The 15,274-nt window shown below is 41.6% G+C and overlaps 1 protein-coding gene across 1 annotated transcript; it reads left to right on the top strand.

Annotated features, from left to right (window-relative positions):
- Positions 1 to 3,447: 3,447 nt before the first annotated feature.
- LOC141385611 (uncharacterized) lies at positions 3,448 to 8,581 on the top strand. Its single transcript, XM_087254194.1, has 3 exons — positions 3,448 to 4,907; positions 5,221 to 5,627; positions 5,842 to 8,581. The coding sequence occupies exon 3, from the start codon at positions 6,777 to 6,779 to the stop codon at positions 7,854 to 7,856; it is 1,080 nt and encodes a 359-aa protein (XP_087110320.1). The 5' UTR covers positions 3,448 to 4,907; positions 5,221 to 5,627; positions 5,842 to 6,776; the 3' UTR covers positions 7,857 to 8,581.
- Positions 8,582 to 15,274: the final 6,693 nt, after the last annotated feature.

Here is a 15,274-nt window from a genome sequence, read left to right as displayed (position 1 = left end):
TAACTAACAAACTAATTTTTGAATAGCAGAATTTCTTTGCATATTAACCTACTTATTAGTGGTAGATAGCTAATACAGTATCATTTATAGCCTATCAAAAAAATTCTGAATTTATTTCGCATATAACATGTTTTAATCGACACACACATGGCGTTTCACATGCTTTATCATAGCGTTCTTTGTGTGCATCGACCTGCTCCCTGAAACATCTTGAATTATTAAGATTTATTCATTATTGAATTCTGAATTTTTAATATTGTATTGCACTATTGTTGACCACAACAGTGAACAGTAACAGTTTAAGATATCTTGTGTATGATTTTGACGTTTTTCCCTTATCAGTTTAAAAGTCCAATAACAGAGAGATCACATATGATAATTTGAGAGATTCAAAGGGGAAAAAAGACAGCACGTCAATCGATGACACGTTACACGGCTTTCGTATTTAATTAATCGAGTCAGTGATATTGAAATGAGTTCAGTTACTAACCTCTCCAAATTTACAGATGAGGTACACACAGCAGCGCGCGTCAAGAGAAGAGCGCGCATTTAGAGAGAGGAAAGCGAAAGCAAGATTATGTGTGGATATGTGTCGAAATATTGATTTTTGACACAAACTGCAATAAAGTGCTTTGCACTGGTGTTTGAATTGTGTATGTTGCACTTTGCACGAACTTTACTACTGAAACTGCCTGTGATCTGTCCGTTTCTGTGAGTCATTAACAGATTAATATTAGCTCTTTCCGTGAGAAAAATTCTATAATGTTTAATTATATACATTTCTCACTTATCCCACAGTGCTGTTTAACCGTTTGTGTTCTTTAAGACTTTCTATTGTATGAATTACAACTGCATGAACTGATATTAAAAACCAACTTACCCGATCTCATTTAGCGATGCGCATTCAGACGCATGATGCGCACAGAAATCTGCGCTCTATGCTGAATTAGTTTCTCTTTCATCTTTTGCAGCCTGAATTGTTTAAAATTATTAAAACAGAACACTTTAATCAAGATTGTAAATGAGTCTGGCTTGCCAAAACGTGTTTTTTTTTTAAGCTCACGCGGTCACAGTTACTCAATTGATCAACTACACTGATGCACAGATTAAACAAATGACCCTTTATTCTCATTTATTAAGATTACATGTATCCAATTTAAACAGTATTGGCAACAGTCAATTGACAGCAGATTCTACATCTGCATAAATACATCACTCACTCAGATGTCTGTTTAGTCTTGTGATCTGCAATACTTCACATTTTTCTGTCAGACATTTAATAATAATCTTTTTTTCTTTTAAAACGTTACTTTATATGTGCTAACTGGAGAACGTAACATTACGTAATCAACGTTTACATCGAAATAAAATAGACTATAGTTTAAAGCCTCTTTACACCCTCAGCAATTCTACAGTGCACTGTACAGTAGCTCAACAAATACGAGTTTAACACAAGGAACTGTCTTTGGTTTAATATTCACATTTCAAACTGACCGCATCCTCTTCCTCCTTTAGGTCGTATGCTGCGGCTTCCTGGAGTAGAAAGGCATCCACCTGGCGGACTTTATATGGTTACTATAGTTTCAAACGTACTCCTTTTCTTAAGCCATGTTTGCTCCTACTATGAAATAATTAAGCAGGTATTTTTGAACGCAAATCAGGTATAGATGCGGCGAATCTTGCAAAGGGGGTTTCGGTTTCAAAGTTTAGCCTCCGCTAATAGTATGAAGCTGATAGCCCGGAGACCCAACTGCACGCTCACACCTCGCTGAGACAGCTAGACCTGCGTTTCCAGACCTTCACAGTGCCACCTGCTGTTTAAAAGATCGACTAACCTGATTTCAGCTGCTTCTAAATTGTAATTTAAAATATTTTTTACTATAAAATATTAGGCTATGATTGAATAGATTATTATATGAAATATTAAACATACTATATTTTGGTCACACTTTACAATAAGGTTCATTAGTTAATGTTAATTAATGCATTTACTAACATGAACAAACAATGAACAATACATTTACTACTGTATTTGTTCATGTTAGTTAACGTTAGTTATTGAAAATACAGGAGTTTACTGTTAGTTCATGTTAACTCATGGTGCATTAACTAATGTTAACAAGCATGGACTTGGATGTTAATAATGCATTAGTAAATGTTCAATTATGATTAATAAATGCTGTACATGTGTTGTTCATGATTAGTTTGTGTTAGTAAATGCATTAACTAATGAACCTTATTGTAAAGTGTTACCTAGATTTTTGATTTAATGCATTAATTCTGTTGTATTTTTATTAATTGTATTTGTAAATAGATATTGTTTAGTTACTTCAATATTTTCAGACATTTGTTGTTGTTTTTTTATCATTAAGGATTTATCACTTTTTCCTATTGAGTTGAGGGAATGAATATTATCTTTATATACTATAAATTTCTTCACATACAATTATAGTACTCTAAGTAATTTTCTCACAACAAACTTTAATTTTATGTACTTTTTCATGAGGTCCTACAAGTCAAGTTGTAAACAATGCATAGAAAAATGGTGAAAAATAATAACTGGAGTAATAATTATTTTTTACGTAGAAAATAACATCAAATAAAATAAATGCTTTACATTCTTATTGAGGAGATTTTTCATTACTAGAGTAAAAATCTGGAAATATCTGCAGTCTTTGGTACATTGTATTAGTGTGGCAGAGACCCACTTTTTAAATGTAATATCAATCAGGGAAAAAATACACACCACAAGCAAATTATGTTTGTTTTCACCTAAGAGAGCTTATATTGTAAATTCTATGCAGATTAACTGATATTTTAATGCCAAAAAAACGTGTTTGTAATCATTACAGAACTTATAAATAATTGATAAACTTTAAAAAACAATAAAAGTTGGGTCTCCGGGCCTGCAACTTCCCCTTACTCGCCTCCGCAGCGCTAAAGCAGTGATGTCATGCCCCATCCCCTATTGGCTGAATTTCTCTGAGAGCCCTTGTTTTGGTTGGCAGATGCACAAGTCACTTTTGCACCAAATGTCACAGTGATGTTTGGTGCAGAAGAGCGAGAGAGGGAAATGTAGATTTGCAAGTGAAAAACAGCGCTTGAAACTCGTAGCGGCAGATTTGAGCAGTTGCAGGAACATATTTGTGTTTGTGCTTGGAAAAAATATAAATCAAACATTCTACACAGGTTCAGCTTTCTTTGTGCGGATACACATTCTAATCTACAGATGTGCAAGTTTTGTCTGTGACTTCAAATTTCTGGATGCAGGTGTGTGAATGTGTTTTGCACCATATTCACTGCAACAATAGTAGCAAAGAACATGAGCAGATTAGTTTCTGCATTTGTGATTCGTCCGATGGGATTTGTGCACCTGTACTGAAGGATTTGTGCAGGTGTAAATGTTGCGTTGTGTTTGTTGGAGACAAAAAATACCTACACATTTGTAAATTTGCTCTGCAAGTACAAATTTACTGATACACATGTGTAGCTATTTTTCACAACTACAAATTACACTTTTACAGCTGCTTAAGAGTTTCGCAGCAGTTGAATAATTTAGGGACTAGTGAATGAGGGTGTATGGTGAGATTGCAGACACTCTAATTAGCTTCTGAAAAACAAAGGTTAGATCTGTCACAGTTATTTTCCGTATTTGGTACAGAAATTAGCTGTTGATCGTTTAACAGGTTTTCACTGTAGATAGTACAGACTTTTACTGTTAAAATCACAGACATTTTTACAGTGTAGTTATACAATATGTGAATTATTTACAACATAAACCTCACCAAGATAGGCTACTTTGCATTAAATCATTCATGTGCTTAGTAATTTATCACGTTATATACAGTAAGAGAATGTAAAATCTGCAGCCACTTCATATGACAAAATTTTAATTACTGTCTGGTTCGGATCAGCCACCAAATCAGACATAAAAAGACTGCAGAGGATTGTCAAGACAGCGGAGAGGATTATTTCTTTGCACCTGCCCAACCTCTAGATCTTTGCACATCTTTATCTCTATAGATATTTATTTTTAGATCAGTTGCTACCTGTTTTTTTTATGGTCATAAATATACACAACCTTTACTGTTTATGATTTTGTTACCGAAATGTTTTATTGTTTACTTTATATCCATTTATTTCAATGTTATTCTGTATTCTTGTGTTAATTTGTATGTATGTACTGTATGTGTCTTGTGCTTCTGAAAAAAAAAAAAAAAACATTTTTTGTGTGATTGTGCACACTTGTCAAATAAAGCTCATACTGATTTCTCTGGACACATATTTCACAGAAATCTCAGCAGCTGAATAACAAACATTGTTATGTTCCAGGCCATTACACATAACATTACAGAAGATGTCTGGACTTTCATAATTCTAAATATCTGCTACAGATCATTGATCGCAAAACATTTATTGTGATGTAAGTGAAATTACATTATACATATTAAAATGAGCAGGTTGGAGAAATAAGTAAATGATAGCGCTTTAAAAAATGAGACTAGTTTAAAAAAAACAAAAACGTGTTACCACGTAAATTGCATGTTAACACAAAAATCACATGTTAATGCTTACCAACGTTCCTGCCTTAAAATAAACGAGTTTGAGCCACTATTTTATTTTTATTTTTTTATATATAACATTTTAACAGTACAAAAACATACAGGCCAGGGGGTAAGCATAAATCAAATACAAATATACAAAATGTACATATGTAATAATCAAATAAATACATTATAGTGTTCACAAAGTTTTTAAGTGCGTAGGGCTTTCTTATTTAGACAGTCTCTACTAAGATACTACTAATATATAAGCATAATTCAGTCATCAACACCTTAAAATAGGGTTCCCCTTCGGTTGGGGAACTTCAGTGCTATACAGTGCATTTGATCTTTGGGAAAATCCACGTATGGGAGGATTCGGTTCAGAAGCCGCTTGTCTGAAAGACTATTGAATGGGCCAATTAATTGGCCGGCGTAAGCTTGCGCAGGTGTGCTGCATTGCCAATTATCCCAGCATATAAGCACACCTGGAGCGAGCAAACGGCATCCTTTTCGCTTCAGAGACTTTCTGATCGAGTCGATGAAGGTTCCTCCTGCTGTGATCCAGCGATTCTGAGCAAACGAGAGCATTCTCCCGGTCCAGAGTGTGTACACGCAGCGGCAGACGGTCGAGCTGGGTTTCTCCCTTGCCTGGCGTTCTTTGGGTCCGGTCCTCCAGAGCGGTGCGTATAAAGTTGTAAACTATACAGAAAGAGCAACACAGTAGTGCAGCACGTCCTTTTTGAATAGCAGAATTTCACGTCCTGTGCGTTTCTGGATGCGGTGGTTTCCTGTCCTCTGATGATGGGCACGGGCACTGCATTGCATGCCTGGGGGGTCCAGCATGTTAATGCGCTGCTCGCGGGCAGTTCATGTCGTCATTGCGATGCCATGACTGTTGCGCAGTAAAGATCCTTTGCAAAAGGGCGAGCCACCCCAGTTGTCCCCTGCTCTGCAGCGGGCACTCGGGCAGATCTGAGGGTTTCAGCGAGAGATAATCCATCCCCCACGGGCCCCCCGGACCTCTCGCTCCTCCAAGCGCTACACCCAAGCTTCGGGCGGGGGAAGCAATCCGTCTAACAGATGGTAGCCCTTACGCTCGATGACACTGGAGACCAGACGTCCACCGCGGCATCGGAGGGTGGGCTTTCATTGTCCGATGATGATCCAGACCTGCTCACCCCCTCCGGGCAGGTGAGTGCTGTCAAAACAGATCCTGAAATGGACATGTTAGCCATGCTTTCCAGGGCTGCTTTGGCCGTGGGTTGGAGGTGCACAGTAGGCTCACGCAGTCTTGAAGGGCACTTTTTTCTGCTCGTGCTGCGTGTCCCTCCACCCTCACCACTCTTGACAGTGGAACAGCCAGAGGGTATGTGGCGATTCCTCAGGTTGAGTGCGCGATGGCGGTCAATCCACGCGGCGCCTCTTCTTGGCGGGGTCCGCCTTGTCTCCCATCCAAAGCCTGTAAGTTATCTGCCTCCCTCGGAGCTAGAGCTTACAAGGCTGCGGGCCAGGCTGCTTCCGCCTTGCATGCGATAGCCACCTACCAGCGCTACCGAGCGCAGGCGCTGGCCGAGCTGCATGAGGGTGGGTCCAACCCAGGCTTATGAGCTTCGCACCGCCGCCGACTAAGCTCTTCGGACCACTAAGTCCGCTGCGTGTGCGTTGGGGAGGACAATGTCCACACTAGTGATCCAGGAGCGCCACCCCCAGCTGATATGCGCAAAGTCGACAAAGTTTGCTTTCTTGACTTTCCCCATATCCCAAGCAGGCATGTTCGGCGACACCGTCTGTGAATTCACCCAGGAATTCGAGGCGGTGAGAGAGCAGTCTGATGAGTGATGTCTTATTGGCGGTCCGTAAGCCCGCTCCGCCCGCCGTGCCATTCGTTCCTGCTCCTCGCCGAAGGCGCCCGCCTACGAGAGCTGCACCGTCCCCGCACACACCTCTGGCGAAGCGAGTGCGTCGAGCACCTCGGAAGCAGGCAGCCCCCCCTGCCCAGAATGCTGCTAAGTCCAGCAACGTCCCTGGGACAGGCCATCTGGAGAAGAGGGAACTCACGAGCGCTGGGGGGACGGTCTCCTTTCCCTCAACCCTCCAGCCCCCTCTCCGGAGTCAGGGTGCGGAGCCAGAGCGAATCGCTCTCCTCCAGCTCTTCCATGGGACCCTCGCGCTTCTCGGATCAGCACACCCACTACGCGCTGCCCCACCGCTGGTACGTCAGAGATTGTAGCGATGACTCCATTAGCGAGGGCTCTGCCTGCCTGGTTAGTGCGGGCCAGCCCCTCGCGGTGGCTCATATGCACAATCAGACTCGGTTACGCGATTCAGTTCGCGAAGCGGCCCCCCAATTTCACGGGCGTGTATTTCACCAGGGTCAACCCCCTGTCCGCCCCTGTCTTGCGAGAGGAGATTGCTGCCCTCCTGGCGAAGGGTGCAATCAAGCCAGCTCCTCCAGCCGAGATGGAGAGTGGGTTTTTTAGCCCATACTTCATCGTTCCCAAAAAGAGCGGTGGGTCACGACCAATCCTTCTTCTCCGCCTACTAAGGCTTCAGGTCAACCGAGAAAATTGCAAACTCACCCCCGTGCAGAGGATCTCTTTTCTCGGGATGGAGCTGGACTCGATCACCATGGTAGCGCAACTCTCCGAGGAACGCGCTCGCCTGTTGCTGAACTGTCCGAGAGAGCTCGACAGCAAACTAGTGGTTCCACTGAAGTTCTTTCAGAGGCTCCTGGGGCATATGGCATCCGCAGCCGCCGTCACGCCGCTCGGATTGCTCCTTATGAGACCACTTCAGCACTGGCTTCACGATCGGGTCCTAAGACGCCCATGGCACGCGGGCACACAACGGGTCTCTGTTACTGCGCTGTGTTGCCGCGCCCTCAGCCCTTGGAACGACCCCTCGTTCCTACAGGCCGGTGAACCTCTAGAACAGGCGTCCAGCCATGTTGTTGTTTCAACGGATGCTTCCAACACGGGTTGGGGGGCCGTGTGTCGCAGGCATGCAGCGAAGGGTGCCCAGTTGCATTGGCATATCAATCGCCTAGAGCTGTTGGCAGTGTTCCTCGCTCTCCACCGCTTTTTACTGGTGCTGGAGTGGCAACACGTGCTGGTCAGAATGGACAGTACGTCGGCGGCGATGTATATCAACTGCATGGGGGGTATGCGCTCTCGCCGCATGTCTCAGCTCACCCGCCGTCTGCTCCTCTGGAGTCACCCGCGGCTAAAATCGCCTGCTCGCCATTCACGTTCCAGGCACGCTCAATCGTGCAGCATGGAGAATGGAGAATCCACCCCGAGTCTGTTCAGCTGATATGGGTGCGATTCGGGGAGGCCCAGATCGATCTGTTTGCTTCCCCCGAGAACGCTCATTGCCAGTTGTTTTTTCCCTGACCGAAGGCTCTCTCAGCACGGATGCACTGGCCTCGCGCAGTTACTGTGCAAGGTCAGGGAGGACGAGGAACAGGTTCTGCTAAGTTGCGCCCCTTTGGCCCAACCGGACCTGGATATCAGAGCTCTCACTCCTCGCGACGGCCCTCCCCTGGCGGATCCCTTTGAGAGAGGACCTACTCTCTCAGGGACAGGGCACCATCTGGCACCCTCGCCCCGATCTTTGGAACCTCCAAGTGTGGTCCTTAGACGCGAGGAAGACTTAGGTAACCTATCGACTGCGGTGATTAATACCATCACTCAGGCTAGAGCACACTCCACGAGGCGCGCCTACGCCCTGAAGTGGAGTCTATTCACTGAATGGTGCGTCTCTCGCAGAGAAGACCCCCGAAACTGCCAGATCAGTGTTGTGCTCTCTTTCCTTCAAGAAAAGTTGGACAGCAGGCTGTCGCCCTCCACTCTCAAGGTTTACGTGGCCGCCATCTCCTCTTATCATAACGCGGTAGCTGGCGGCACTGTGGGAAACCATAACCTCATCATCCGGTTCCTTAGGGGTGCTAGAGGAATTAATCCATCTCGTCTCCCTCTCATGCCCTCTTGGCATCTCGCCCTCGTTCTCATGAGTTTGCGAGCAGATCCCCTTGAGCCACTCGATTCAGTATCTCTAAGATTTCTGGGTAACGCTTTCTTTTACAACCCGCAAAGTACCGCGTAAGTACAGTGAAATTACAGTGTACTTTTCTGTATGTACTGTGTAAGTATAATGAACGTATGTGTAGGTATAAGGGAACAAACCGTAATGCTTGGGTAATAAGGGGGTAACAACCAGATGTTCATCACGAAAATTACCGCGTAAGTACAGTGAAATAACGGTGTACTTTTCTGTACGTATAGTGTAAGTATAAATAACGTTTACGTAGGTATAAGGGAACAAACTGTAAAGCTTGGGTAATAAGGGGGTAACAACCAGATATTCAGCATGAAAAGTACCGCGGAAGTACAGTGAAATAACGTTGTACTTTTCTTTAAATTGCAAAAGAACAAACCATAATGTTTGCATAATAGAGGAGTAACAATAAGATATTTATCACGCAAAGAACCGCGTAAGTATATTACGTTTACGATGTACTTTTCTTCAAGTATTGTATACATATGAAGAATTATGCAAGGATGGCGACAACCTATTGCTATCTGCAAATGTACTGTACATGCACCTGCGTGAGTACATTAGTACTCTTATTCAGTGCTTGGGTTTTATATGGGGTGTTTAATGAATAAAAGATTTACAGCCTGTGAAATTATGAACCCTTATTGTATACTGTATGTATTTTAAATCTGCAATTCAATATAAAATATATTTTCATACACTACTTACCTTATGTTTACTCGTCGATCTCACCAAAGCCATCAATATCTCCATAAGTCACTATCAACAAATAACTTTGCATGATATAGGCCTAAAGTCAGGGTTCAATGTAGATTAAAACAGGCTCACATCTTTACTGTTGTTGCACAGGGGGCTAACCGTTGCATTTCAGTAAATGTATAGCTGATGCTTTATAGAAAAATGTAGCAATTTGGTCTTCAATCAATAAAAACTGTTGCTGTAGTTTACTCTGTTCTTAGTGTTCACGTATACACTAGTGTGTTAAAGTTCACCTTCTTCCCTCTTTGTTCCCTGTAGTTAAAGGGTAAATACAGTATATGTTCCCTCCTTGTTCCCTGTACTTACAGGGTAAATACCACATTTGAGGGTTGTAAATTAAAGTGAAGCACTGTTCCTCCCTTGCTCCCTGTACTTACAGGGTAAATACCACATTTGAGGGTTGTAAATTAAAGTGAAGCATTGTTCCTCCCTTGTTCCCTGTACTTACAGGGTAAATACCACATTTGAGGGTTGTAAATTAAAGTGAAGCATTGTTCCTCTCTTGTTCCCTCCTTGTTCCCTGTACTTACAGGGTAAATACCACATTTGAGGGTTGTAAATTAAAGTGAAGCATTGTTCCTCTCTTGTTCCCTCCTTGTTCCCTGTACTTACAGGGTAAATACCACATTTGAGGGTTGTAAATTAAAGTGAAGCATTGTTCCTCTCTTGTTACCCCCTTGTTCCCTGTACTTACAGGGTAAATACCACAATTGAGGGTTGTAAATTAAAGTGAAGCATTGTTCCTCCCTTGTTACCTGTAATTAAAGGGTAAATACAACATTTGTTCCCCCCTTGTTCCCTTTAGTTTACAATGTAAAATCTTGAAGGCAGTAAAATAAATATACAAACACACAATATATTTCTTCTTTACTTCGTAACTTTTATTTTAATAAATAAGCATTTTAAAACACTTCATATTAATCAAACATTGTCTTGTCTATCATTGCCTATACTCATTCATTTTCTCTTCGGCTTTGTCCTTTTGTTAATCTGGGGTCGCCACAGTGGAATGAACCACCATCTTATCCAGCATATGTTTTACGCAGTGGATGCCCTTCCAGCTGCAACCCATCTCTGGGAAACATCCATACACACCCATTCACACGCATTCACTACGAACAATTTAGTCTACCCAATTCACCTGTACCGTATGTCTTTGGACTGTGAGGGAAACCGGAGCACCTGGAGGAAACCCACGCGAACGCAGGGAGAACTCCACGCAGAAACGCCAACTGACCCAGCCGAGGCTCGAACCAGCAACCTTCTTGATGTGAGGAAACAGCACTACCTACTGTGCCACTGTGTTGCCACCCAGCTGCAACCCATCACTGGGAAACATCCATACACACTCATTCACACACATACACTACGGACAATTTTAGCTTACCCAATGTCACCACATATTTTTGGACTTGTGGGAGCACCCGGAGGAAACCCACGCTAACATGGGGAGAACATGCAAACTCCACACAGAAATGCCAACTGACCCAGCCGAGGCTCGAACCAGTGACCTTCTTGCTGTGAGGCGATTGTGCTAGCCACTGCGCCTGCCTATACTCAAACAGCAAAATAACACATTATTTCCTTCCCCCTTTTTTTTCTGGCATCTCTTGCTTGGCTTCCTCTTCTGCTCTTCTCAGCTTCCACTGAGGACTCTGATGGTGAGTGGCTGATGAAATCCCATGGGTCTTGCTCTGCATTTATATAAAATATATGAACAGACATAAAGGCTTTTAGTAAGCTATAGACATGTTTATTTTGCTGTTTAATGTGTGTGTGGTGGTTGTCCAACAATTTCACATGCTAAATATTTACAGATACCATATAGAAACTATACATTACTATCAAACAAAAGTACTATCATCAGATCATATGGGAGATTGTGATCATTTATAGTGATAATAATTAAAGCGCAGAGGGGAAAAGGCTTAAATAGTAGGCTACTGTGCTAAAGTCCTAGGCAAACGTTACTAGTAATTAGGGGGGGGGGGGGGGGTGGGGGGGTGTTTGATATTTTCTGTAGCATGCCAGTTTGATATATCTATTTACATTTCCAAACATTATTTTTGTCATTTACTTTGCTGTAATTAACGTATACAGGGAGAAAATAGTCTGCACAGCGAGTATGACAGCAGCCACAGAGATCTGACCGGATCATTATCCAGTCTGTCTGGAATGACATGAAAAAACTAAATCCAGAGGAACTTTGGCAACATCTCTAAGATGTGCAAAGTAAACGACAGTAAACATTGGTAAATATTCGCTGCTGGCCGTTTAGATTCGGCCATGAACTAGCGTTAATTTTACGCAAAAACAAATGAAACAAAATAAATATAATCAGGTTAATGCACAATTTCTAATCGTAACAGTCGTGTTATTTACTAACAACGATTTACTCACATGTGTTACATGGTGACGAGACGGAGCAATTCCAAACGTACCAAAGGTCTGAGCAAAACCTCGTGGCGTGCTGCTGCAGTTTGATTCGGATCTTTAGAGGCTTCTTGATTCACAACTCGTTTGAATCAACGAATCAGTAGGCGCGTACCTGAAGTGATACAATATCGCGAGATGGATTCAAATGCACACGGAGCTGTCTGTTGTTCTCGCGATGTTTTGATGTCACACTGATCGGTTTGTTGAAGACGAATCGATTCAACTCTCCGTCCTCCATTCCCAGAATTTCCTGTTCACGGCAGTACAAGGACGGCAGCGCGAGGTACATAAAACAAGTATTTTTATGACGTTATGTACATAGAAGTGTTTGTTTAGGTTTTTGTTTCTATCTGATGTTTGTACCTATTTTTAACAATACACCCTTTCCACAATACTGTTATGACGCGTTTAACGATCATCAGCATCTAAAATCCTTGAGTTTTTTATATAATATTTTTTAAGAAATAACATTTGTTTGTATTTACGTATGTATTATATAATATGATTACATGTGCGAGGTGTTTCAAACAGTGTCTATGGACATGAGTAAATTAGAGTAAATTAGATGTTATTTTCTGTTCTTATCAGTTTCACGCAATTTTTTTTCTTTTTCTAATTGTCAAGACAACACCATCATAAAGTTTTCATTTAATTTGAGCAAAGAAGATTGTAAAAAAAAAATGTGTTGTACTTTCCCATTCACTGCGCTGAAATGTAAAAAGGGACCATAACAGTACATCAACCATATTATGATATCTTTCACTTTATTTAGGACTAATGATGGGTTAAGACATGTACTTAATCAAAAACTAACCTTAGGGGTAGTTCACCCAAACGTTACATTTACTTACCATTTAATGAGTAACACAGAATTTAAATATGTACACTGAACTGCAAATAATATTTACTTCTAAGTCTGTAATGCCTGCACATATATTTAAGCCTTTCCCCTTTGCGCTTTAATTATTATCACTATAAATGATCACAATCTCCCATATGATCTGATGATAGTACTTTTGTTTGATAGTAATGTATAGTTTCTATATGGTATCTGTAAATATTTAGCATGTGAAATTGTTGGACAACCACCACACACACATTAAACAGCAAAATAAACATGTCTATAGCTTACTAAAAGCCTTTATGTCTGTTCATATATTTTATATAAATGCAGAGCAGCAAGACCCATGGGATTTCATCAGCCACTCACCATCAGAGTCCTCAGTGGAAGCTGAGAAGAGCAGAAGAGGAAGCCAAGCAAGAGATGCCAGAAAAAAAAGGGGGAAGGAAATAATGTGTTATTTTGCTGTTTGAGTATAGGCAGGCGCAGTGGCTAGCACAATCGCCTCACAGCAAGAAGGTCACTGGTTCGAGCCTCGGCTGGGTCAGTTGGCATTTCTGTGTGGAGTTTGCATGTTCTCCCCATGTTAGCGTGGGTTTCCTCCGGGTGCTCCCACAAGTCCAAAAATATGTGGTGACATTGGGTAAGCTAAAATTGTCCGTAGTGTATGTGTGTGAATGAGTGTGTATGGATGTTTCCCAGTGATGGGTTGCAGCTGGGTGGCAACACAGTGGCACAGTAGGTAGTGCTGTTTCCTCACATCAAGAAGGTTGCTGGTTCGAGCCTCGGCTGGGTCAGTTGGCGTTTCTGCGTGGAGTTCTCCCTGCGTTCGCGTGGGTTTCCTCCAGGTGCTCCGGTTTCCCTCACAGTCCAAAGACATACGGTACAGGTGAATTGGGTAGACTAAATTGTTCGTAGTGAATGCGTGTGAATGGGTGTGTATGGATGTTTCCCAGAGATGGGTTGCAGCTGGAAGGGCATCCACTGCGTAAAACATATGCTGGATAAAATGGTGGTTCATTCCACTGTGGCGACCCCAGATTAACAAAAGGACAAAGCCGAAGAGAAAATGAATGAGTATAGGCAATGATAGACAAGACAATGTTTGATTAATATGAAGTGTTTTAAAATGCTTATTTATTAAAATAAAAGTTACGAAGTAAAGAAGAAATATATTGTGTGTTTGTATATTATTTTACTGCCTTCAAGATTTTACATTGTAAACTAAAGGGAACAAGGGGGGAACAAATGTTGTATTTACCCTTTAATTACAGGTAACAAGGGAGGAACAATGCTTCACTTTAATTTACAACCCTCAAATGTGGTATTTACCCTGTAAGTACAGGGAACAAGGGGGTAACAAGAGAGGAACAATGCTTCACTTTAATTTACAACCCTCAAATGTGGTATTTACCCTGTAAGTACAGGGAACAAGGGGGTAACAAGAGAGGAACAATGCTTCACTTTAATTTACAACCCTCAAATGTGGTATTTACCCTGTAAGTACAGGGAACAAGGAGGGAACAAATACTGTATTTACCCTTTAACTACAGGGAACAAAGAGGGGAGAAGGTGAACTTTAACACACTAGTGTATACGTGAACACTAAGAACAGAGTAAACTACAGCAACAGTTTTTATTGATTGAAGACCAAATTGCTACATTTTTCTATAAAGCATCAGCTATACATTTACTGAAATGCAACGGTTAGCCCCCCTGTGCAACAACAGTAAAGATGTGAGCCTGTTTTAATCTACATTGAACCCTGACTTTAGGCCTATGTCATGCAAAGTTATTTGTTGATAGTGACTTATGGAGATATTGATGGCTTTGGTGAGATCGACGAGTAAACATAAGGTAAGTAGTGTATGAAAATATATTTTATATTGAATTGCAGATTTAAAATACATACAGTATACAATAAGGGTTCATAATTTCACAGGCTGTAAATCTTTTATTCATTAAACACCCCATATAAAACCCAAGCACTGAATAAGAGTACTAATGTACTCACGCAGGTGCATGTACAGTACATTTGCAGATAGCAATAGGTTGTCACCATCCTTGCATAATTCTTTATATGTATACAATACTTGAAGAAAAGTACATTGTGAACTTAATATACTTCTTTGCGTGATGAATATCTAATTGTTACTCCCCTATTATGCAAACATGGTTTGTTCTTTTGCAATTTAAAGATAAGTACAACGTTATTTCACTGTACTTACGCGGTACCTTTCATGCTGAATATCTGGTTGTTACCCCCTTATTACCCAAGCTTTACAGTTTGTTCCCTTATACCTACGTAAACGTTATTTATACTTACACTATACGTACAGAAAAGTACACCGTTATTTCACTGTACTTACGCGGTAATTTTCGTGATGAACATCTGGTTGTTACCCCCTTATTACCCAAACATTACGGTTTGTTCCCTTATACCTACACATACGTTCATTATACTTACACAGTACGTACAGAAAAGTACACTGTAATTTCACTGTACTTACGCGGTACTTTGCGGGTTGTAAAAGAAAGCGTTACCGATTTCTGTCCCTGAAGACAGCTCAGCCGGTCGCGTTGGCCTCCATCAAGAGGGTCGGGGACCTGGAGGCATTTTCGCTCAGTGACTCGTGCC

This window comes from Danio rerio, chromosome 5, assembly GCF_052040795.2.
Source record: "Danio rerio strain M-AB ecotype USA chromosome 5, GRCz13ab, whole genome shotgun sequence".
NCBI lineage: Eukaryota > Metazoa > Chordata > Actinopteri > Cypriniformes > Danionidae > Danio > Danio rerio.
Note: the sequence above shows the minus strand (reverse complement) of the source record. Positions and strands in the feature narration are given on the sequence as shown.